Source organism: Aquarana catesbeiana, linkage group LG03, assembly GCF_042186555.1.
Source record: "Aquarana catesbeiana isolate 2022-GZ linkage group LG03, ASM4218655v1, whole genome shotgun sequence".
Classification (NCBI taxonomy): domain Eukaryota; kingdom Metazoa; phylum Chordata; class Amphibia; order Anura; family Ranidae; genus Aquarana; species Aquarana catesbeiana.
Genome location: NC_133326.1, coordinates 543,342,863 through 543,369,248, shown reverse-complemented (window position 1 = coordinate 543,369,248; position 26,386 = coordinate 543,342,863). Strand labels below are relative to the sequence as shown.

The 26,386-nt window shown below is 43.8% G+C and overlaps 1 protein-coding gene across 1 annotated transcript in view; it reads right to left on the bottom strand.

The window, feature by feature from the left end:
• The window catches only part of IRAG2 (inositol 1,4,5-triphosphate receptor associated 2), a 209,408-nt gene that overhangs the window by 57,755 nt on the left and 125,267 nt on the right, over positions 1-26,386 (bottom strand). Inside the window, exon 19 of the mRNA XM_073623592.1 lies at positions 24,105-24,183. Within this exon, the coding sequence (XP_073479693.1) occupies positions 24,105-24,183 (79 nt within the window). The remainder of the gene's footprint in view (positions 1-24,104; positions 24,184-26,386) is intronic.

Genomic DNA, 26,386 nt, shown 5'->3' with positions numbered 1-26,386 from the left:
CAGATACAAACACCAGACTATGGTCTAATACTCTACTTTATGTCACTTTATAACATGCATAGCAGAGCATAAACTGAAGTTCAGTCTGCTCATGTTTTGCATTCTGGTTCCCTTCTCAACAACATGCCAATTAAAATTTCAATCACTTAAGGACTGAGCCTCTGAAATTTGTTGTTTACAAGTCAAAAACAGAAAAAAAAATGTATAATGTTTGAGGGTTCTAAGTAATTTTCTAGCAAAAAAAAACCTAACACCCTAGAGAATAAAATGGCGGCTGTTGCAATACTTTGTCACACCGTATTTGGGCAGCGGTCTTACAAGTGCACTTTTTTTTTTTAAATACATACACTTTTTTGAATAAAAAAAAAATAAAACAGTAAAGTTAGTCCAATTTTTTTTATATAGTGAAAGATAATGCTACGCCGAGTAAATTGATACCCAACATGTCACGCTTCAAAATTGCGCCAGCTCGTGGAATAGTGACAAACTTTTACCCTTGAAAATCTCTATAGGCGATGTTTAAAAAATTCTACAGGTTGCATGTTTTGAGTTTCAGATGTCTAGGGCTAGAATTATTGCTTTTGCTCCACCGATCGCGTTGATACCTCACGTGTGGTTTGAACACCGTTTTCATATGCGGGCGATACCCGCGTATGCGTTCGCTTCTGCGTGCAAGCTCGTCAGGACGGGCACGTTTAAAAAATGTTTTATTTTTTTATTTTACCTTTTTTTTTTTTACACTGTTCTTTAAAAAAAAAAAAATATTTCACTTTGATTCCTATTACAAGGAATGTAAACATCCCTTGTAATAGAAACAAAAAATCATGACAGGACCTCTTAAATATGAGATCTGGGGTCAAAAAGACCCCAGATCTCATATTTACACTAAAATGCAATAAAAAAAAAAAATACAAAAAAAAAATGGCCCTTTAAGAGCTATGGGCAGATTTGACATCGCTTCTGCCCTACAATGATATGGAGACTGGTGGGGGCCATCTTCCCCTCACTCGTCTCCATGTCATACAAGGGACAACATCCGATCGGCTCCACCGCTGCGGAGGGCCTCTCCCGCCGCCGATAAAAGTGATCTTGCGGCAAATCCGCCACAGAGACCACTTTTATCTTGAAGCGGACCGCCCGCTGAAGAAGAGGATACCGGGGTTATGGTGGTTAGTGGTTAAATAAAACTATGTTTACTCTACAGGCCATATTTTAGATTTTGTAACATCACTGGATCTGTGTGCTTCTCTATGTAATAAAAATCATGGCTGGTGGAAGGGGCCAGCAGGGTGTTGTACATAGCTTTCTGAAAATATCACAGGACCCGCCTCAGTACTTCTCTCAAGAGCCCTCAGACCTGATGCAGGTGGCGGTCTCTTGAGAACAATTATGTAAAGACTGAAGGGAAGGCTTGCTTAGTAGTTGTGCATCTTTTCACATTTATTTTGGTAAACACAAAAATTTTTTTTTTTTAAAAGTACTACAAATATTTTTGTTTGATCAACTAAATATTGCATATTAATCTATATTCTTATAGTCATTCTGCAGGTAAAGCTTTAAAGCACCTTTTTACAATAGCATCTGCAATCCTTGGCGTCACCAGCATGGGGCCTGAGGGGACCATGACCCCCCCCCCCCCCCCCCCCAATTTTACTGCGTGCCCCCCCCAAGTTAAGTACTGTCTGTGAATGTCAGTTACTAAAAACCATGGCTGCTGGCTGGGCCCGCCCGTATGACTGTCAGTCAGAGGAGTCTAAGCCAGTAGTAAGCCGGGCTAGCTACTAGCCCAGGTGACGTTGCGGTCGCACGACAGCCGCCGCTGTTGGTAATGGTAGTTGTAGTGTAGTCCACGGCGCGGCTGCGTGCTCAACCTAGTTCCCTGCTCCCGGGGGGTGGAGTCTGGAGTCAGTCTAAGGAGAGGAGAGCAGCAGAGCAGCCCGCCTGAGCTTGACGCCTGCGTGCTACAATAACTCCAATTCGCCGCGGACCGGTCGGATATTGCCTGGCCTGCCATTGCCTGGACACCACACCACGTCATGTGGCTGGTCTGGGCGTGCCTGGTGGCTGCAGTAGTGGAGTGGAGACCCAGGAGGAGCAACAACATCACTGACCGTGACCGACCCTCAGGACTGGAAGAAGCACTGGCAGTGGCAGCAGTGCAAGGAGGAAGGACTGGAGAAGGTGGAAGAGAGAGAGAGCACCCATCCTGTCCGGCTTGCCAAGGTGAGAGACCTGGCTGGCTGTCCCTGACACCTCCTCACAGGATCGATTTCCCCCCCGGCCCCCCCATACACCTGACCTCATCTACCTTTCCCATCATGGCCTGTGATTCCTGCTGGGAGTGGGACCTGCCCATGGCCTCCTGTTATTCCTGCTGGGAGGCGGAGCTGCCCATGGCCTGTGATTCCTGCTGGAGGCTGGAGCTGCCCAAGGCCTACAGGCCAGCAGGACCTCCGACCCACATGCCATGGTCGATCAGCTCCCAGCAGGACCCACAGGTCAGTGGCCAGCAGGACCCACAGGCTGCAGACCTGTGGGTCCTGCTGGCCACTAGCCTAGGGTGACCATAAGTCCCCAGCACCGCTGGATTACAAATATCTCCCGCTTACACGGCATGGCGGTACTTCGTATTACAGTGGCCACCGGGTAAGTGGGAGATCCTTGCTCTGTGTAATCCGGTGGCGCTCGCCCCCCCCCCCTCTACCGGGCACCGGTGAGGCTGCATAGACGGGCACTGATGCATTATTTTTGTTAAACCTCCTTTTTTGCTATTGACATTAAATTATGTTAAAACATTGAATTACATTTCTCTTGCTTCATAACATCAATATGTTGGCACCACCAGCTTTCAACTGAAGAGAGTAGAGCACTAAATTCAATAAATAGGCGCCAGAGCTGCAAAAAGCACCCTCGCGGCGTGATCAGGGACAGGTTCAGACCAGGCGTTCGTGTTGGCAGCGTGACGGCATGTTTCATGTTTATGCGTTTGATGTCCATTGTCAGGAATATTTCAGGTTTATGCTTTTTGTGTGCATTGTCAGGAATATTTCATGAATATGTGTTTGATGCACATTGTCAATATATAAATAAATATATATATATAAAAATTTGCATTTTATGGTTGGCCCCCCTACTTTTGTCCTTGTCCCCCCATGTGCTAGAGACGCCACTGTCTGCAATGTGAGCTCATTTGTAATTAAAAAAAAGCCAGAGCTTACAGAACTCAATAGCTCAAACTGAAGTAAATTGAAGGAGTAATGCTGGCATTACACCCATAGAATTTTATTAAAACATTCATGCGAGTAAGTATCACTCATACAGCCATTCAATGGTGCCTGCATGACTTCACTACTTTTGAATGACTTTCGCTAGAGTACCACTTCAAAGTCTTGATTTTCATAGAATGAACGTTCTAACTCCAGTTTAACTTTGACAAGCACATGCGCATAAGACTAGTTATGATTTTTCTTGACCCAGAGCAAATTCAACTATTAGAAATTTAGTAGTTCCCACTAGATGCAACTAGATTCAACTAAAATTGATTGATCCTTTGAATCCCTTGAAACTGACTGTTGAATAGTCCCCATGAACTTAGATAAATCGAGTAACCATTCCAAAATTTACAATTTTCTATTGAAATTCTACAGGTGTAAGGCAAGCTTAAGAGCCAAGACTACACACTGTATGGCTCTGTGGTTTCAATTGGCCAGAGGGATCTTTAAATATAAGGCAGGTACCCCTGTGCTCTCGCTCTTTAGTTAATCCATAGTGCTCTGGGGATTCTTTGTCAATAGTGCAGGACTAAATGTTTCATAATGTGGCCCTGTCAGTCCAATGGGCATTTGATATCCCAGTGTTACAACGTAACACTAAAATCTCCAGTCTGTCTCCGCAGAGAATAGAGGTGTGCATGGCGTCCTTACTGACAGCACAGGAGCCCTGGAACAAATCAATGTGTATACAACATTCATAAAGTTGTGCAACAAAATGTGGAAGGTCATGTGTTCCTCCAGCTCCATGCCAGCTTGTGAAAGCATTACAATCATTATTATCATTCCTGAGAGTAACTCCATAATTTCCACCGACAGGACCGTAAAGTTCTGAACACAGTGGTCTAAAAACAGCCAAAGCACAAACTAAATCACATAGCAATAGAAGGATAAAATTAAATAATGCAGAGGGAACAGCGACAGACAACCCACAATAATTTTCAGATACAGAAATTTATACAGCATTATACATTCAGATACAGCAACATTCTATTGTTAATCAATTGTCAGAACCCTGCCCGGAGATTTGATGCGCTTACCAAAAAGAGGTACCGTTCTTGCTTATGGGCAAAAAGGCAATGCTAAGGCGGAGAGGATCCAGAGAAATATGGAGAAGAGTGAAAGTAGAAAAAGAGGGAGAAGGGAGAGGAAGAGAGAGGAAGAAAGAAAAAAATAAATATAAAAGTGGGGGGAGGCCATCTCTGTCCCAGAGGCTCACTCTGGGTATATTAACACGTTGTTTTGTGTTAAAGTTCTAGGAAACGTGTAGGTGGTTGTGCTAATGCGAAATAGTCTAGACTATTATACAAAGCAGGTGATAATGATCATCAATTTCATATATAGGTTGAAATACAGTCATTAATTGAAACTAGAACAGCTGTGTGGGAAGCTTAAAACTGGGTGAGGGACAGTAAAATTTGCTATTAAGGCGAGATTGTGGAAGATGTTGCATGTCATAGATCATCCATCATGCCAAGACTGAGCACAGCAACAAGACACAGCAGTTATACAGCATTAGCAAGGTCTCTCCCAGGTAAAAATGTAAAAGCAGACTGGGGTTTCAGGATGTGCTGTTCAAGCTCTTTTTAAGAAGCACAGAGAAATGGGCAACATTGAGGACCCAGTGGTTGCCCAAGGAGACTTAATGTAGTAGATGAAAGATGCATCATGTTTTTTACCTTTCAACATCAGAAGATGTCCAGCAGTGCCAGAAGCACAGAACTGGTGAAAACCAGTGGGACCCAGGTACACCCATCTACTGTTGAGAAGTCTGGCCAGAAGTGGTCTTCATGGAAGAATTGCGGCCAAAAAGCCATACCTCCAACTTGGAAACAAGGCTAAGCAACTCAACTATGCACGAAAACATAGGAATTGGGGTGCAGAAAAATGTCAGGAGGTGCTCTGGACTGATAAGGAAAAATTTTAAATATTGTGCTGTAGCAGAAGACAGTTTGTTCACCGAAGGGCTAGAGAGCAGTACAAAGAGTGTCTGCAGGCAACAGTGAAGCATGGTGGAAGTTCCTAGCTAGTTTGGGGCAGCATTTCTGCAAATGGAGTTGGAGACTTAGTTAGGATCAATGGTGTTCTCAATAATGAGAAATAAGCAGATACTTAACCATTATGCCGTACCATCAAGGAGGACAGCGATCGGCCCCAAATGTATTCTGTAGCAGGACAATGACCCGAAACATACAGCCAATGTCATGTAACTATATCTTCAGCATAAGGAGGAAGTAGTCATCCTAAAAGTGATTGTTTGGCCCCCAGAGAGCCCTGATCTCAACATTATCAGTCTACATGCACAGAAGTTCTGTGGTTAGTTCTCCAAGATGTTTGGAACAACCTACCAGTACCTGCTGAGTTCCTTGAAAAACTGTCTGCAGGAGTACTTAGAAGAATTGATGCTGGTTTAACCCCTTTCCGCCGAGCGTACACAGATGTGCGTACTCGGCTTTCAGGGGTTATACCGGGATGATGCCCGCAGCTGCAGGTACTGTTTTTTAGAGCAGGCGATCGGCTTTCCAAGTATAACAACCGATGCGGCAAAAAGCCGCTCAGCTGTTATACCGGAGGAGCGGGAGGGGACGTCCCCCCCTTCCACCGCTCTTACCGGGCCTCCTGATCTACCGGGAGGCCCGATCACCAACCCGCCCCCTCCGGCGGCTACTGACAGTCTGGAACGAAGCCGTAAGCTGCTTCGTTCCAGCCTCCTAATTGTAAACGCGGAAGTGATGTCACTTCCCGTTTACTCGGCTGCCAATGGTGCCGGTTTTAAAAAAAATATACAGTATTCAGAATCGCCGAAAACAGCGATCTGAATACTGTGAAGTGCAAAGGAGGGATCGGGGGTCTTTTAGACCCCTAATCCCTCCATAAAGAGTACCTGTCACCACCTATTACTGTCACAAGGGATGTTTACATTCCTTGTGACAGCAATAAAAGTGATCAAAAACATTTTTTGAAACACAATTTATAATTATAAATAAAATAAATAAGAAAAAACATTTTTTTTTAAAGTGCCCCCGTCTCCGCGAGCTCGCGCAGCAAAGAAAACTCATACGGAAGTCGCACCCGCATATGTAAATGATGTTCAAATCACACGTGAGGTATCGCCGCAATTGTCAGAGCGAGAGCAATAATTCTAGCACTAGACCTCCTCTGTAACTCTAACCTAGTAACCATAAACAAAATTTAAAGCGTCGCCTATGGAGATTTTTAGGTACTGTAGTTTGTCGCCATTCCGCGAGTGCGTGCAATTATAAAGCGTGACATGTTTGGTATCTTTACTTGGTGTAACATCATCTTTCACAATATACAAAAAAAAATTGGGCTAACTTTACTGTTTGTTTTTTTTTTTTTAATTCATGAAAGTGTCCCTTTTCCCAAAAAGTTGTGTTTAACTACTTGACCACTGGGCACTTAAACCCCCTTAATAACCAGACCAATTTTCAGCTTTTGGTGCTCTCACATTTTGAATGACAATAACTCAGTCATGCAACACTGTATCTATATGAATTTTTTGTCCTTTTTTTCACACAAATAGAGCTTTCTTTTGGTGGTATTTAATCACCGCTGGGTTCTTTATTTTTTGCGCTATAAAAGAAAAAAGACCGAAAAATCTGTAAAAAAATAAATTTTTCTTCATTTCTGTTATAAAATTTTGAAAATTAGTAATTTTTCTTCATATATTTTGGCCAAAATTTATACCGCTACATATCTTTGGTAAAAATAACCCAAATTAGTGTATATTATTTGGTCTTTGTGAAAGTTATAGCGTCCACAAGCTATGGTACCAATATCTGAAAATTGATCACACCTGAAGTACTGACGGCCTATCTCATTTCTTGAGACCCTAACATGCCAGAAAAGTACAAATACCCCCCAAATTACCCCTTTTTGGAAAGAAGACATTTCAAGGTATTTAGAAAGATGCATGATGAGTTTTTTGAAGTTGTCATTTTTTCCCACAATTCTTTGCAAAATCAAGTTTTTTTTTTTTCTTTTTTTTTTTTTTTCACAAAATTGTCATATTAGCAGGTTATTTCTCACACACAGCATATGCATACCACAAATTACACCCCAAAACACATTCTGCTATTACTCCCGAGTATGGCGATACCACATGTGTGAGACTTTTACACAGCGTGGCCACATACAGAGGCCCAACATGCAGGGGAGCACCTTCAGGCGTTCTGGAGCACCCAGGCCAATTCTGACATTTCTCTCCTACATGTAAAAATCATCATTTATTTGCTAGAAAATTACATAGAACCCCAAAACATTATATATGTTTTTTTAGCAAAGACCCTAGAGAATACAATAGCGGTCATTGCAACTTTTTATCTCGCACGATATTTGCGCAGCAATTTTTGGAACGCGTTTTTTTTGGAAAAAAAAATATTTTTTGCTTTAAAAAAAAACAAAACAGTAAGGTTAGCCCAATGTTTTTGCATAATATGAAAGATGAAGTTACGCCGAGTTAATAGATACCTAACATGTCACCTTTCAAAATTGCACACGCTTGTGGAATGGCGCCAAACTTCACCACTTAAAAATCCCCATAGGCGACGCTTTAAAATTTTTTACTGGTTACAAATTTTGAGTTACAGAGGAGGTCTAGGGCCAAAATTATTGCTCTCGCTCTACCGATCGCGGCGATACCTCACATGTGTGGTTTGAACACCGTTTTCATATGTGGGCGGGACTTACGTATGCGTTCGCTTCTGCATGCGAGCACACGGACAGGGGCGCTTTAAAAAATTTTTATTTTTTTTTATTGTTCATTTTACTTTATTTATTTTAGTTTGACACTTTTTTCCAAAAAAAAAAAATTTTTGATCACTTTTATTCCTATTACAAGGAATGTAAACATCCCTTGTAATAGGAATATGGCATGACAGGTCCTCTTTACAGTGAGATATGGGGTCAATAAGACCCCACATCTCACCTCTAGGCTGTTCCTGAAATAAAAAAAAAAAAAAAAAAAAAAAAAAGATCCTGGCTTCGATCATAGCGGTGAGTCGGTAGAAGCACCGGAGGGCGGCGGGAGGGGGGGGGGCGTCCCCTCTCGCCTCCCGTAAGAACGATCAAGCAGTGTAACAGCCGCTACGATCATTCTTATGGTGTAGGGAATCGCCGGCTGAAAAAGATGATATCTGAATGATGCCTGTAGCTGCACCCATCATTCAGATATCCCCGCACAAAGTCAAGGACGTCGTATGACGGAAGGCGGGAAGTGGTTAAAACGCTTTTTTTTTTTTTAACACAAAGTTGTCCATTTATACAATATTTCTAACACATAGCATGTATATACCAAAAATGACCCCCCAAAATAGATTCTCCTACTATTCCTGAGTACGGCGATACCACATGTGTGAGACTTCCACAGCCTGGCCACATACAGAGGCTGGGTACGGCTGAGCATGGCTGGGTATTGCAGAGTATCGCCGAGTATGACTGGGTATGGCAGAGTATGGCTGGGTATCACCGGGTATGGCAGAGTATGGCTGGGTATCACCGAGTATTGCAGAGTATGGCTGGGTATCACCGAGTATTGCAGAGTATGGCTGGGTATCACCGAGTATTGCAGAGTATGGCTGGGTATCACCGAGTATTGCAGAGTATGGCTGGGTATCACCGAGTATTGCAGAGTATGGCTGGGTATCACCGAGTATGGCAGAGTATGGCAGAGTATGGCAGAGTATGGCAGAGTATGGCAGAGTATGGCTGGGTATGGCAGAGTATGGCTGGGTATGGCAGAGTATGGCAGAGTATGGCAGAGTATGGCTGGGTATGGCAGAGTATGGCTGGGTATGGCAGAGTATGGCTGGGTATGGCAGAGTATGGCTGGGTATGGCTGGGTATGGCAGAGTATGGCTGGGTATGGCAGAGTATGGCTGGGTATGGCAGAGTATGGCTGGGTATGGCAGAGTATTGCGGGTTATGGCAGAGTATTGCAGATTTTTGTGGGGTATTGCAGAGCATGGCTGGGTATGGCAGAGTATGGCTGGGTATCACTGAGTATTGCAGAGTATGGCTGGGTATTGCGGGATATTTCAGGGTATTGCAGGGTATGGCAGAGTATTGCGGGGTATTGCAGGGTATGGCAGAGTATTGCGGGGTATTGCAGGGTATGGCAGAGTATTGCGGGGTATTCCAGGGTATGGCAGAGTATTGCGGGGTATTCCAGGGTATGGCAGAGTATTGCGGGGTATTGCAGGGTATGGCAGAGTATTGCGGGGTATGGCAGAGTATCGCAGGGTATGGCAAAGTATTGCGGGGTATGGCAGAGTATTGCGGGGTATGGCAGAGTATTGCGGGATATTTCAGGGTATTGCAGGGTATGGCAGAGTATTTCGGGGTATTGCAGGGTATGGCAGAGTATTTCGGGGTATTGCAGGGTATGGCAGAGTATTTCGGGGTATTGCAGGGTATGGCAGAGTATTTCGGGGTATTGCAGGGTATGGCAGAGTATTGTGGGGTATTCCAGGGTATGGCAGAGTATTTTGGGGTATTGCAGGGTATGGCAGAGTATTGCGAGGTATTGCGGGGTATGGCAGAGTATTGCGGGGTATGGCAGAGTATTGCGGGGTATTGCGGGGTATGGCAGAGTATTGCGGGGTATGGCAGAGTATTGCGGGGTATGGCAGAGTATTGCGGGGTATGGCAGAGTATTGCGGGGTATGGCAGAGTATTGCGGGGTATGGCAGAGTATTGCGGGGTATTCCAGGGTATGGCAGAGTATTGCGGGGTATGGCAGAGTATTTTGGGGTATTGCAGGGTATGGCAGAGTATTGCGAGGTATTGCGGGGTATGGCAGAGTATTGCGGGGTATTCCAGGGTATGGCAGAGTATTGCGGGGTATGGCAGAGTATTGCGGGGTATTCCAGGGTATGGCAGAGTATTGCGGGGTATTCCAGGGTATGGCAGAGTATTGCGGGGTATTGCAGAGGGAATTGCAGAGTATTGCACAGCATTGCAGGGCATGCAGAGTAGTAGGGATGGCTGAGCATGGATGGATGGATGGCTGGATGTCTCTGTGCAGCGCTGTGGGCACTACAGATGCAGCCCACAACGCTGCAGCCATCCATCCATCCGCCTCTTCGGTCACTGTGTACCGATCGGTACACAGGAGGGGAGGAGAGGAACCGGCGTCATCAGATGACGCCGGTTTGTTTACATGTGATCGCTCCGTCATTTGACGGAGCGATCACATGGTAAACGGCCGCGATCAGCGGCCATTTACCGGGATCTGTGATGCGCCGGGTCCTGTGGACCCGGCGATCACGGATGCTCTCGAGTGCGCGCCCTAGGGGGCGCGCGAGAGCAGAATTCTGGGAGGACGTCCCTGGACGTCCTCCCAGAGTTAAACAACCGCCCTGTAGCCGTCATTTGGCTATGGGCCGGTTGTTAAGTGGTTAAAACACCGCTGCACAAATACCGTGTGATAAAAAATATTGCAACAATCACCATTTTATTCTCTAGATTCTCTGCTAAAAAAAAATTATATATATAATATGTTTGGGGGCTCCAAGTAATTTTCTCGCAAAAAATACGGATTTTAACTTGTAAACACCAAATGTCAAAAATAGGCTTAGTCATGAAAAGGTTAAAGCCAAAAGGGTGGTTACACCAATAATTGATTTGATCATCTGTTCATTTACTTTCCATTTTGCTAATTGATAATTATAAAAAAATTACACTTCTATTTCTGAAAGCATTCTTATTCACTGCATTTTTTCAACTACAGCTGCCTAAAACATTTACACAGTAAGGGCCGGTTCACACTGAGGCAGCACGACTTGCAGCGCGACTGCCTCAGGCGACCCAGGACACGACTCAGCGGCGACTTGCAAAACAACTTATGTATAGAAGTCAATGCAAGTCGCCCCCAAAGTAGTACAGGAACCTTTTTCCAAGTCAGAGCGACTTGCGTCGCTCCGATTAGAACTAGGTCGCCAGACAAGTCGTCCTAGTGTGAACCGAGGCTAATATACACTCACCGGCCACTTTATTAGGAACACCTGTTCAATTGCTTGGTAACACAAATTACATGGCAGCAACTCAATGAATTTAGGCATCTAGATGTGGTGAAGACAACTTGCTGAAGTTCAAACCGAGCATCAGAATGGAGAAGAAAGGGTATTTAAGTGACGTTATACCCAGGTTCACACTGAGCTGCGGGAATGAAGCAGTGCAAGTTCAGCTGAACTCGCACAATTTCACTCCTGCACGTCAGAGAAAATATCCAGTGAGCAGCCGTTGTGTGGACAAAAACGCCTTGTTGATGTCAGAGAAGAATAGGCAGAGTGGTTTGAAATGATAGAAAGGCAACAATAACTCAAATAACCGTTCTACCAAGGTATGCAGAATACTATCTCTGAACGCACAACACATCGAACCTTGAAACAAATGGGCTACAGAAGCAGGAGACCACACCGGGTGCCACTCCTGTCAACAAAAAACAGGAAACCAAGGCTACAATTTGCACAGGCTCACCAAAATTGGACAATAGAAGATTGGAAAAATGTTGCCTGGTCTGATGAATCTCGATTTTAGCTGCAACATTCAGATGATAGGGTCAGAATTTGGTGTAAACAACATGAAAGCATGGATCAGGCTGGTGGTGTAATGGTGTGGGGGATATTTTCTTGGCACACTTTGGGCCCCTCAGTACCAATTGAGCGTCATTTAAAAAGCCATGGCCTACCTGAGTATGGTTGCTGACTATGTCCATCCCTTTATGACTACAGTGTCCCCATCTTCTGATGGCTCCTTCCAGCAGGATAATGCACCATATCAAAAAGCTCAAATCATCTCACCACTGGTTTCTTGACCATGACAATTCGCGGCAAGGAGAGGCAGAACAGGGAACTGCCTATGTAAACAAGGTGATTCCCCGTTCTGCCAGATGACATGACAGATTTACTGTTCCCAGTGATTGCCAACAGTGATCTCTGTCATGTCCCTGGCAGCCCATCCCCCCTACAGTTAGAACACACTTCACCCCTTGATCGCCCCCTAGTGTTAACCCCTTCCCTGCCAATGTAATTTTTACACTGATCAGTGCATTTTTATAGCGCCGGCCCCGGCCTACAGCAGAATGACGGCTGGGCGGTGGTTCAGTTATCCTGACTGGGCGTCATATGATGCCCCGCAGGATAACAGCCGCGGCGCGCCCGTGAGGGCGCGCATCGCAGCGATCGGTGGTGCGGTATGTCAGTCTGGACACACCGCTACACTGATCTCGGTGGAGGCTCTTTACCACGTGATCAGCCGTGTCCAATCACGGCTGATCACTATGTTGACAGGAAGAGCCGTTCCTCACTCGCGTCTGACAAACGTGAGTAGAGGAGAGCCGATCGGCGGCTCTCCTGACAGGGGGGGGTCTGTGCTGATTGTTTATCAGCGCAGCCCCCCCTCTGATGCCCACACTGGACCACCAGGGATGCCCCCAGCATGTGGATGGCCAGGTACATCCCCCATGGCCATCCACATGTAAAAAATAAGCCAAACTTGTTTTTTTTCAAAATTTTCTGTCTTTTTTTATTTGTTGCGCAAAAAATAAAAATTGCAGAGGTGATCAAATACCACAAAAGAAAGCACTATTTGTGGGAAAAAAATGATAAAAATTTGTTTGGGTACAGTGTGGCATGACTGGACAATTGTCATTCAAATTGCGACAGCGCTGAAAGCTGAAAATTGGCCTGGGCAGGAAGGTGTCTAAGTGCCTGGTATTGAAGTGGTTAATGTAATAATGTCACTAGTCCCCAAAAAGTGTAATTTGGGGTCAGATTTGTCCACCACAATGTCACAGTCCCACTAAAAATCGCAGATTGCCGCCATTACTAGCAAAAACAAAAAAAAAATAAAATAAAAAAAGTCCCTAAATCTATCCCATAGTTTGTAGACACAATAACTTTTGCGAAAACCAATCAATATAAGCCTACTGTGATTTTTGTTACCAAAAATATGTATAAGAATATGTACATCGACCTAAACTGATGAATACATTTTTCTTCAAAATTGTCGCTCTGGTAATAGCGCTAAAAATAAAAAACCGCAGAGGTGATAAAATACCACCAAAAAGAAAGCTCTACTTGTGGGGAAAAAAAAAAAAAAAGGACGTCAATTTTCTTTGGGTACAGCGTCGCACGACTGTGCAATTATCAGTTAAAGCGACGGAGTGCCGTATCGCAAAAAATGGCCTGTTCATTAAGGGGCAAATCCTTCCAGGGCTAAAGTGGTTAAATTCGTTTTTTTGGATTTTTTGTTATGGTGTCTCCCACTGTTAAAGTAAACTTACCAATAAAATTGTAGACTGATTATTTCTTTGTCAGTGGGCACACCTACATACATAATATATGGATATTTATATATTTTATCACACATACACAGTACATTTATACAGACTAGACTTATCAACTATACAGGAAACCTTACAATCACAAAATAGTTTTTGGTAAAAAATACACACAAAAAAAAATTAAATGTGAATGAATCCAGTATTACATTGCATCTATTCAGTGTATAATTTTTTTTTTCTTTTTAATTTTTTGATACAGTAAGGAATGTTTAAAGCAGAGAAAGCTCTTCTGGTCTGCCTCCTCCCTTCACTGCCACATTTGGTAACCTTTGGGGGGGTAGGGGGGCGAAGGTACCTGGTTTTGACAGGTACCCGCTCCCACTTCCAGTTCAGCTCCCTGTAGCGAACTGAGCTGCAAGTTCTGCCCCTTCCCTCCCCTGCAGCTGTCCTATTCACAAAGCACCTCATGCATGTACAGTAGGAAGCGTGAAGCTGCAAGGCGCCAGCAGCTGATAGCCGATTGAAGAAATGGGTGCCCTATTAAAAGTCAGCAGCCACAGTATTTGTAGCTGCTGATTTTACATTTTTTCAGGAGGAGGGGTTTGGGGAGCCTGGAGCGCCTCTTTAAAGTAGGACTGAACGCAAAACTGGTTTCATTTTGTAAAGAGTAAAGGAGGGTTATATATATGTGTGTATAGCAAGGCAATAGTTATTTAAGAGGTGCTCCAGTCAATTTTGTGTTTATTAATAGTCAGCAGCTACAAAAACTGTAGCTGCTGACTTAATAAAAACACACACTCGCCTGTCCCAGGATCCAGTGATGTGGTCACCTGGACTGTCAGTTCTCTGCCTTTCCTCTCCTTGCCACAATTTCAACTGTGGGCACTTGGCTGTGACAGCTTGCGGCTTCGCAGCCAGGTGCGCATGTTTGAGTTGTGCTGCGCCTGCTGAATAGTCGGGCAATCTTCTGGGACCTGCGACAGAGGGAGGCAGGCTTTCCTAAAGCCAAACATTCCCTTTTGGGTGGAGCTCCGCTTTAAACATGTAGCAAATGTTTCAAAGCTCAACTACAGGCAGTTCCCTTATTATAAAAATTGTTCCCTCCTCCCACCACCAACTAATTAAGAATCTTGAAATTCAGAAGGGTAAAATATGAAAAGGACCAAGTGATCTGTCAAGTCTGCCCCTTTTAAATTTTTTATACTTAACCTTTTTGTCCAACTATTGTTTTGCGTTTGTCCCAAGCATATTTAAATTCACTGAAATTCTGTTCCAAGCATCCACTACTCTTTTGGTAAAATAATACTTTCTAAGATTTGAACTCCTGCTAGTTTGAGGTCATGTCCCCAAGCTCTTGATCTTAGCTTCATACTGCCCCTTATACTGCCCTCACTTTTGTTGCCAAGCGATGGAAATGTTTTGTCTGTTTTATCAAATATCTTTTGATAAGGGAGGTCTCCAGAACTAGTTACCAAAAGTATATATGGGAATCAGGACCTCCTTCCTCCTGCTGGGGATCCCTCTAGCGAAAAATTAAGATCTATATTTGGGAATCAAGATCTTTCCTCCTGTTGGCAATTCCTCAAGTGATAAATGAATATCTATATAGAGAAATTAGGACCTCTTTCCACTGTCTGGGTATTCTTCTAGTGATAACTAAAGATCTATTTAAAGATCTATATTGGGAATCAGGACTCCTTTCCTCTTGCTGGGGATTCCTTTAGTGATGACTAAAGATCTATACAGGGGAATCAAAACCACCTTTCTCCTGCTAGGGATCCCTCTAGTGATAACTAAAGACATATATAGAGGAATCTGGACCTCCTTCCTTCTGCTGGAGATCCCTTCAAGTAATAGCTAAAGATCTATATAGGGGAATAAGGACCTCCTGTCTCCTGCTAGCTCAACTGCTGGAGATCTCTCTAGTGATAACTAAATATTTATATAGAAGAATCAGGACCTCCTTCCTCCTGCTGGTAATTCCTCCAATGAACCCCACCACCACCACTCCATTCAATTTGCCTGCTCCACTGACAGGGCACAATCATCTGCAATAAACCACCCCAAAGCATTTTCCACTGTACTTCTGACCAAAAACATACTCCCATATTGTAAGCTGTAATAGGATTTTTTCCTTATTTTGCATTTGGAAACAAACTGCACTTCCCACTGCTTTGACCAATATTCCAGGAATACCAGATCACATCCCATTTTACAAACACCTCCCGGAAAATCCTCCCCCGAGTCATTCAGCTCTAATGTTAGCACAATCTATTTAATGCTCAAAACAATTAGGCTGCTTTCACACTGGGGCATAGGTGGTAAAGTGCCGCTATTTTTAGCGGCGCTTTACCGTCGTTTTTGCGGAGGTTTTCAGCCGCTAGCAGGGCACTTTTAACCCCCACTAGCAGCCGCTTTGCCAGCGCTGCCCATTTATTTCAATGGGCAGGAGCGGTGTATACATGGCTCCTTCACCGCTCCAAAGATGCTGCTTGCAGGAGTTTTTTTAACGTCCTGCCAGAGCATCACCTCAGTGTGAAAGCACTCGGGCTTTCACACAGACTGCAATGGAGCCGTTTTTCAGGTGCTTTACAGGTGCTATTTTTAGCCCAAAAGCGCCTGAAAAATGCCTCAGCGTGAAAGGGGTCTAATGTTTTGAGTTTTATTTGCACATTTATATTGGGAGTGTGTTACTTGCTGCTTGCATATATTACACAGATTGCATTCTAGTTGCTCTCAGGACTACTTATTATATTTACAATCTATTTAACAACCTTTTGTTTGTGTCAGAATTACTTCTCCCTCAATAAAAATAACTCAGAATACAAAAGCAGTTTGAAGCAGGTAATGCAGCTTGGAGGAAAGTCAAATGCAGGTTAGTTGCAGGTCAGAAGGAGGTCAAACCCACCTGGCAATAATTGTCAAATGGATTAAGAACTGTCTCAAACTAAGCTCCAATGCAAACAGAATGTACATGGAACCAAGTGCCATTTTCCCCATTGATAATAGCCCTAAAGTTAGCTGCAGATATTACATGGCTGAACCGACCACCCAAGCTGACAAACTTTAGAATTCAAAATTATCCCATAAACATGCAAGTTTGCACTGGATGACCCTTTATGTTTAAGTCTTTAAAGATGGGGGCAGAAGGGAAGTGGATTGGCAGCATTTTGTTTGTCAATCAGGACCTGTTGCCAGTTTTATGAATAAAAAGATAAGCTTGGTATTTTTGGCCAGAAAAGGTGCCAAGCTTAGCTGCAGGTGACGGCTGTCCCAAGGGAAAGAACAATTGTGCTGGCTCTGCCAGGGTCACAAAGTGGCCTAGAAAAATACAAACAGACCCTAATCCAATAGGCAGATCAGGTCACTGTTCTCATGTCTAAGTAGAAAAATGCACTATTTTACACAAGAGTTTTTACTTAATTCCTTTGCTATAAAATATTGTAGCGAGAGAGAGGAGAGAGAGAGAGAGAGGAGAGAGAGAGAGAGGAGAGAGAGAGAGAGAGGAGAGAGAGAGAGAGAGAGAGAGGAGAGAGAGAGAGGAGAGAGGAGAGAGAGGAGAGAGAGGAGAGAGAGGAGAGAGAGGAGAGAGAGGAGAGAGAGGAGAGAGAGGAGAGAGAGGAGAGAGAGAGAGAGAGAGATTATGTAAACCACACAAGCACGTAGTATATTATATACACCGGCTCGCAGTCTCCACTATAATTTCAAAGGTGTTCTATTGAGTTGAGGTCAGGACTGCAAACTCACTCATCCATGTCTTTATGGACCTTGCTTTGTGCACTGGTGCACAGTCATGTTGGAACAGGAAGCTGTTCCCACAAAGCTGGGAGCATGAAAATTGCCCAAAATGTCTTGGTATGCTGATGCCTTAAGAGTTCCCTTCACTGGAACCAAGGGACCAAGGCCAACCCCTGAAACACAACCCCACACCATAACCCCCCCCCCCATCCAATCACCAAATGATTTGGACCAGTGCACAAAGCAAGGTCCATAAAGACATGGATGCGTGAGTTTGGGGTGGAGGAACTTGACAGGCCTGCAAAGAGTCCTGACCTCAACACCTTTGGGATGAATTAGAGCGGAGACTGCGAGCCAGGCCTTCTCGTCCACATCAGTACCTGACCTTACAAATGCACTTCTGGAAGAATGGTCAAACATTCCCATAGATACACTCCTAAACCTTGTGGACAGCCTTTCCAGAAGAGTTGAAGCTGTTATAGCTGCAAAGGGTGGGCCAACTCAATACTGAACCATACAGACTAAGACTGGGATGCCATTAAAGTACATGAAAAGGCAGGTGTCCCAATACTTTTGGTTGTATTGTGTGTGTGTATACACACACACACACACACACACACACACACACATTATATGTATATACATACACACACACAGACATACATATATATACACACACACACACCCCTTAAAGTGACAGATGCTGTTGCAGGTATGTTTGTAAACTACAAAAATAAAAATTAAGTACAGCGCTACGTTTAGAATAAATGAAAAAGCAGCCAACACACCTATAGACTCAAGGCAAAAAAATATAAAAAAAATTCAAAAGTGTGGCGCTATATATCACATCCACAACAGTGTGTATTACAATGAGTACATATATCAAACGGGGGTGGGGTGATGACGGCTCCTTAGCTGAAACATGTCGGGTGGACCCCTCACGATCGCCGCTATATGATGTTTTTTGAGCTTTGTTTCGTTCTTCCAAAATGTGAGTCTGTTTTTATTATTTTAATAAATTAGTGTTTTAAAACGTGAGTTTTGTTTGCCCCTTGCATGGCATATGAACTACACGTTTGACTTATGCTGGATTGTCCATGGGTGAGGAAGCCGTGCAGTTACCCTTTTTTCCACCATCTGCTGATGACATCTGACAAGACGCACGTCTCAGAACCAGTGGTTATTAAGCCTTTTTGACTTGTCTGGCGTACGCCATTTCAGGTCAATTTTTTCCGGTAAGCCTCCTCTACTTCTGGTGTTGGCCCCGGCACTGATGTACAACCTATGCACATTCATGGTCTTCCTTCTACCCACTCACCAGATTTGATGTAACCATCAATCTGTGAATTTGGGAGTTTCTTTCTACCATCTGGCCATTCATCACCCCCACTGAACTCTGTTGATGTTTTCTTCACTATTTTCCTACACTTCTTTATATACTTAATATGGACTGTTATGTTTTATGATTTTTTCGTGTTTGGTGTTTGGTTCATGGAACCAGCACGAGTTACTACTAATAACTGGCACATTTGATAACTAAGTATTTATGTTTATTTACTTTAAATGTGATCAACACTGACTAATTATTTGGCACTATCCATATTATGGTCATACATATTTTGGTAGTATTCACCGTTTGATATATGTACTCATTGTAATACACACTGTTGTGGATGTGATATATAGCGCCACACTTTTTAATTTTTTTTTTATGTTTGTAAACTACCTGTGATCCCTACGATCAATTGGCAGTCATAATAATCACATGAACCTTACCTACATCAACTCATTCTGAAGTATTGCTGTAGATCAGGGATGCGCTCATGTAGGTTTGAATGCCAGTCTGAATCCACTTGAGCTATCCCAACAGAAAGTGAGCACTGCACACCGCCAATCAAGGGGCCGAGGCATTCCCGGACCCGCAACCGCATGTATACACTCCCCTGGCGGGATATCTTATGTGGACTCGGACTAGGAACCAAACACACCTGAGCTCATCCCTAAAATAGACCAGATACTGTCAGGACTAGGAGCACAAACAGGTACACACTAGACCTGCACGATTAATCGCGGAGAATCGTTATCGCGATTCTCCGCCCGCTGCGATCGCAACTCCGGAGTTGTGCGATTCTCACCATCAAAAATTTTAATGTTGTGAGCTGCAAAGCGCGCGCCGCACCGATTGCTGTTGTCCCCAGGATGTTTCCCTGTTGCAGAGTGGAGCAGAGGAGAAGCCGTCGGAGCCAGCGTGCCGACGTCACTCAGCAAAGAAGTATGTGACTGGTCGGTCGGGTAAGTAATGTTTCTTCTTCACACTGAGGTCTCGGGGACAAGCGTGACTGCAGCACTGAGAAAACGTGAGCTGCTTTATTTTTTTTTATAGATTTAAATGCTTAATCTTTCTCTCTTTCAATGAAGACAAGTCTCAATTAATCAATCTCTCTCTCAATCACTCGCAATCAATCACTCTCAAATTTAGAGTGATTGATTGAGAGAGAGATTAAATCAGAGATCAATCAATTGCTCGCAATCGTTCTCAACCCCTCGCTCGCTCTCAACCCCTTGCTCGCTCTCAACCCCTCTCTATCAATCTCGCTTTCTCCTAAAAAAAAAATTACATCGCGAGAATCGTGAGAGAATCGTGATCTTTTAAATCTAAGCAAAAAAATTGTGATTCTCATTTTTGCCAGAATCATGCAGCTCTAGTGCACACCCCAAGATCCACAATGGATGCACAATGAAACCCTGTGCAGCATTTGTTCTGACCAAGGTGTTTTCCTGCAGGGTGCTATAAAGGTCCAGCGGAGTGGACCCCAAATTAAGGAGGTCTAGGGTTGCCACATCAACCCTTTAATCCAGGACACACATGAATTACTCAGGTTCTGTGGCTGATTAAGGTGGTAATTAAACTCACTTAGTGCCTTATCTGCAATAAATCAGCCTCAGAACCTGTGTAATTAATATGTGTCCTGGATTAAAGGGATGATGTGGCAACCCTAAGGGGGGCCCCAGTCTTTGAAGGTCTTTTATGACAAAGCTCGCCATGATGGGTGAAGATTGGACTCCTGTTATGTTCAGAGTCCTGCAGCAGTAATGGTAAGTCTGCATCTTTGCAGTTTTTTATTTTTTAAATAGAAAGATAGATTTGACTGTCTGTTCTCCTGGTGGCCACGGGGGGTGGGTGGTCAGTGTGCCGTTTAATCATGCTGTGTACTTCTTAGTCGTGTGGGTTGCCATTTCTCCTCCAGCCACTAGAGGGCGCAGGCTCACTCAGTATGGCCTATTTTTATATAGGCAGGAAGTGGAAGTGCAGCCATGTTGCCATGTGGTCGAAGGGGTTCAGCACATGGATACTAAAAGTGTGAGTACTTACTATGGGAGAACTGCGTGGCAGACAAGTCATGATTATATGCTGCATATTTACTGCTTAATCTGGGGGGACTGTACAACCGTAAGGCGATACACCCCTGCACTGATAGCAGTTCAAAGTGTTTTTGACTGCTCAGAAGGCAGGTGCAGCATAATATACATGCTTGCAAACTTGTTGCTTAAAGGCATATTTAATTAAATATACATTTATGGGTGCACTTTAACCGCTTCAGCCCGGATGATTTTACCCCCTTCCTGACCAGAGCATTTTTTTACAATTTGGCATTGTGTTGCTTTAACTGACAATTGCGCAGTCGTTCGACGCTGTACCCAGACGAAATTTGCGTCCTTTTTTTCCCAACAAATAGGAGCTTTCTTTTGGTGGTATTTGATCACCTCTGCGGTTTTTATTTTTTGCGCTATAAACAAAAAAAATGAATGATAATTTTTTGCTTTAATAAATATCCCCAAAGGTTTTTAAAAAACAAAATTTCTTCATAAGTTTAGGCCAATATATATTCTTCTACATATTTTTGGTGAAAAAAACAAAAAAAACAAAAAAAAAAAAAAACACGCAATAAGCGTTTATTGATTGGTTTGCGCAAAAGTTATAGCATCTGCAAACTATGGGAATGATTTATGGCATTTTTAGTATTTTATTTTTTTTTTTACAAGTAATGGCAGTGATCTGCGATTTTTAGCGGGGCTGCAACATTGCGATGGACAAATCAGAGACTTGACACTTTTTTGGGACCACTGGCATTTATACAGAGACCAGTGCTGTAAAAATGCTCCGATTACTGTGTAAATGTCACTGACAGGGAAGAGGTTAACACTAGGGGGCGATCAAGGGGTTAAATGTGTGTTCCCTTAGCATGCTGTGTTGGGATGGGAGTGACTAGGAGAGGAGCCATATTGGTTTTCCTACTTAGAAGGAAGAAACTATATGGCTCCTCTCCTCTAACAGCCCAGGGATTTGTGTGTGTACACACACACACACACACATCCCCATGTTGGCGCTCGTGCACGCAATCGCACGTGGCCGACGGCGATCGTGCCCGCCGGCCACGCGTATTGGGTCCCCTGCTGTGCAGCAGGCACACACGTGCCCTCTGGTGGCAGAGAATGGGTAGGATGTACCCGTACGGGGTTTCGTCAAGGAGTGCCATTGTATCGCAGTATATCTGCGTGACACGGTCGGCAAGTGGTTAAGGAGTCTCCAGTATAGTGTGCGTTTGGTCTGCAGAAGCTTATTTTCTTCGCTGTTCTGAAACAGCATAAAGGCTACATTGGATGCATATGTGCTTGGCCAAATCCTGCAGGACTAGTATGGGGCCAAGTGCAGTTAAGCAGGTGTATGCGTGCAAACTAGCTAAAACGCACAGTGGCTGAAAATGCACGGTTGCTGAAACGCACCATTAATAAAACAAATGACTGCTAAAGATACATGTTTACATAAATATACATAGTTATGCATGTCTGCACATGTTTTGAAGGTGGCTATAGTTCAGTGGACTTGGTCTCCACAGCAGAAAATACTGCCCATCAATAGCTTGGATTTTTGCCCAGTACACCTTGCTCTGGATGTTGGGACAAAACAGTTGTAGGTTTAATCCAGAAATGCCCCTGCAGGTGTGAATAATAATAATAATAATAATAGATATCTATCAACCACCAGGGTGGCACCAGGAGTCATGCGGCTCAGGAAGGTGAACCACATTCAGTACAAGTGCTCTCTATCGCTAGTACATATTCCAGGTATAGAATAATGGCAGGGGGAACTCTGCAGGTGGATCTACTAGATTCCAAGTTCTACGACAAGTGGGAACAGGTTGTGTCTCGGACAAAAGTCCCACCGGCAATAGGGGCAGATGCACTAGTAAAACCTTAGGGACCAGTTCTCCCTTATTTCATGCTTTCCCTCTGTTTCGACTTCTCCCACAACTTTTGTGAAGAATCCGGGAGGTGGTAACACTGATAATCGTGTTAGCCGAATTAGCCCAGGAGGGCTTGGTACACTGATATAGCGAGTCTGGTGGGGGTCGCTCCTTGGACACTCCCAGTCCAGCGGGACCTAATGGTCTTGTATCTCAGCACTGTTGAGCCCTGGAAGCCAGCTTCAGGGAGCTTCAATTACAGGACTTGGAGATATTTTTTGCCTGGGGGGAGCCAGGAAGTGGCACCCACAGAAATATACAAGTGGGAAATTTTCTTTCTCCAATCAGTAGGGGAAAGGAGACTGGCCTTAGGTAACGTTAAGGGTTAGAGTTCATTCCTATCCATCTTTTCCCCAGAGGCCATTGTTTCTCACTCCTTGATTCATACAGCTGGTAGCGTAGGTAGTCTCACATGTCAGGCCACTCTGGTGTCCTTGGGATTCGCTCTTGGCTGTCTTTGCAGAGGTCATTTTTTTTTTTAACCAATTGGGAGACTATGTTAGTCCCTTATCTCAGAAGATGGCTCCCTTGGTTACTAAGTAGAGTGTCAGAGCGGCCCTTTCATGCAAGGAGCTGTTCTTGGTTTTGCATCAGGATAAGGTGCTGTAGCGTCCTCATCCGGCTTTATTGCCTAGAGTGAATTCTAGTTTTCACTTTAATCAGGACAGTGTCTTGCCTTTTATTTTTCTCCTAAACCACAGTGGGCAGGAGAAAGATCGCTACATACTCTAGGAGGTAGCTCAGGATCTACTTGAGTTGACAGCACAGGTCAGGAATCCTAGTTTGTGCTGCCAGGAGAGCCCAGGAAGGGCAGGCGGCATCCAGGATGAATATTTAGCAGTGGATCTGCCAGTTTATTAATGATGCCTATGGTTTTTAAGGGCAAAATAATTTTTTTTTTCTGGGGAGAGATTCTGTGCCAGGGAATGGTGGGGGAGCATCTTGGGCCAACCACCATCAGGTGTCAGTGGCCCAGGTGTGCAAGACCACTATTTGGTCTTTGGTTTATACATCCACAGGGTTTTTACCAGGTGAATGTCAAGAACACGGACGAGACTGCCTTTGGTCTCAGCGCATTACAAACAGTAATAGTGGCAGTTTCTGCCATGGTTTCCCCCTCCCCTCAAGGGCATTGCTTTGGTACGTCCCAGTAATGGCTGCTCTGTCTCAGAGATCCCTCCCCTCTTGTCTGGGAAGTTTATTGCTTGCTACAAAAAACTGAGATACTTCCTGTTAAGGAGGGGTTATATAGGGGAGGACTTCTTGTTTGATTGATTTACCAGTGTCCATTCACCAATAGGTGGCGTATAACCCAGATAGTAATGGCTGCTCTGTGTCCCGTGACGTACTCCAAAAAAAGGATTTTAGAGGTAAGCTGTAGGAAAAATCCTATTTTTAAATGTAGGAAGGTTGTTCTTAGTACTAAACATAAAACATATTTATAAAAGCCAAGCCTTTCTAGAATGCTTTCAGCCCAGTGCTTACCTTTGAGAAAGTTTTTTCCATCACAGGATGGTCAGGGTGGTGATCATCAGTCTGAATACCCAGAGACACACGTGTGGACCTGTCAGGGAATCAACCTAAAGGTGAATATGTTTTTATTTGTAAAAATGTTTAAAAAGTCACTACATTTCAAACATCTCTGTAGCGTCCATGATTTACAATGGAAAAATAATGTATTCCTATAACTGTATGGAGTTATTACTTCTAATGTTAAATGTATAAACTGTGTCTCTTGGTGTCAGGAAAACTTGCCAGAAGTGAATAATGTTGATAGCGAAAACAAAGCAACCAGTGGCAGCTGGTGTTTTTTTGTGGGGGGGGGGGGGGGGGGGGGGCGCAAATAACCACCCCTCCTCTCCTCCTGTGTCCTCTCCTCCCCGTCTTCGGTCATGCGGCTCCTCCCCGCTCCTCCTAGGCATCCAATAGGATCCTTGAAAAAGTCACGTGACTGTGATGTAACGCGTGGGAGGAGCCAAGGACGCTCTGTGCAGATCAGCAGTATCACACAGTGTACTGCACTGAATCTGCTCCTGTCTAAGGCGGCTGACTGCTATAGTAAAACCTGCATATGCCTTATCATTATAAGGCACACGTGAGTGGATTGAAGTTTGCCTGTGTACCTTGGTATCCTAACTATTGCACAATGATTGTTTTTTTCTCTTATCTGCCTGTTTATGATTCTCACATTGGTTGTGAATAGAAGCAAAAAACACATTGGTACTATCAATGAGCACCTTAATTAAGCAAGTGTTTTTAAACAGCTTTGCTAGTGATCAAAAGCTCTATACCAATCAGGATTCTACACCTGTATAATTGAACCTTCTGAATACATCCCTATATATTTATTTTTATGTGGATTTTTTGAATTTTTTACACATTTAGTGTCACTAATTTTTTATAATTTTACACTATTTTGATTGCTGGATTTTATAGGAATTTTTACTCACCGCTGGATTTATTTGACTATTTATATTTATTCTTATATATTCATTTTCATGCACATTGTGAAGCGCTTCAAATATCATTATTTATCCAATAGGATCGCCTGTCCTTTCAGCCAATTGGGCGACGTGTCTCAAGACCTGCTTCCTGATTAGCCGGATCAGTGTGGCTATAGTGAATATTTATTCGCTATTGTCACACAACTGGGTGGGATCGGGGCACAGTGCTCTGCAGCCCGAGTCCACCCTTTTTTTTTAAGCCTATTAGAGCCTCTGGCTCTAATCACATACTTCAAAAAAATACACAACACACCCCCGTCATTGGAATCCATGAGTCCGGTGCCCTGTATATAAATCAGGGGGCCAGACGCATGGATAGGGGGGGGGGGGGGGGGGGGGGCGGCGCCCGTGCGCCCCTAATGGACAGGCCACTGCTGGAAACAGCAGATAGAAATGAGACTTAGTGCTCCTAATTGAGACAAGTACACACTATAGAAGGATATGGTTTGTTCATATTTCATGTCTAAGGTTTGCAACCACTAAGGTCCATTTGAAATAACATGTCCATTTAAGACTTCCCTGTCCACAAATGTTTTGCGATTTCAAGCGCTCACCCTTTTACAGGAAGTGGAAAAATAAAAGATCTACTTGCATGATAAGCAGGTTACATGGGGGAGTTCAACTTTAAAAGGGGTTTGTAGAGAAACACACAGAATCAACACATGAAGCTATCAGATAGCAAGCGCACAGCATACAAACACATACAAACTGCTCTCCTGCTTTTATTAATGCTGAACATATTTACTGAACATATTTGCTGAACAATCTGCCTTATTTACCAAAACAGACTTCAACGCCGGCTGACCGCGGCAGGTGTTCAATTATACGGATAGCCAAAATGTAAACACCAAGAAATATGGCTCCGAACCTCAGGGATGACATAATGAAAGAGTGACACACCCAGAAGTTTCACCAACTCCCTTTCTATGCGCTTCACCTATTCAGAGGAAACTGTTCTGCAAGTTATTTTTATTGCAAAATTTACCCTGAAAGTAACTTTGAGATGATTTTTATATATGGTTTGTTTCCTGCCTCCTATTTAAAAGGGTTATATGTTTACAGACATTTGTTCACCCCCCCCCCAGCTACTATCTGTATGTGAGACAGTGCAGGCAACATCCTGGCTAAATAGCTACTGTGCGAAAGCCAGTTCAAGGAGGTGCATAAATAATACACAATTATTAGACTAAGTAACTGGGCAGATTGCATGCAAATATATCTAGAAATAAACTTCCCGCATAGACACTTATAACCCGTAAACAA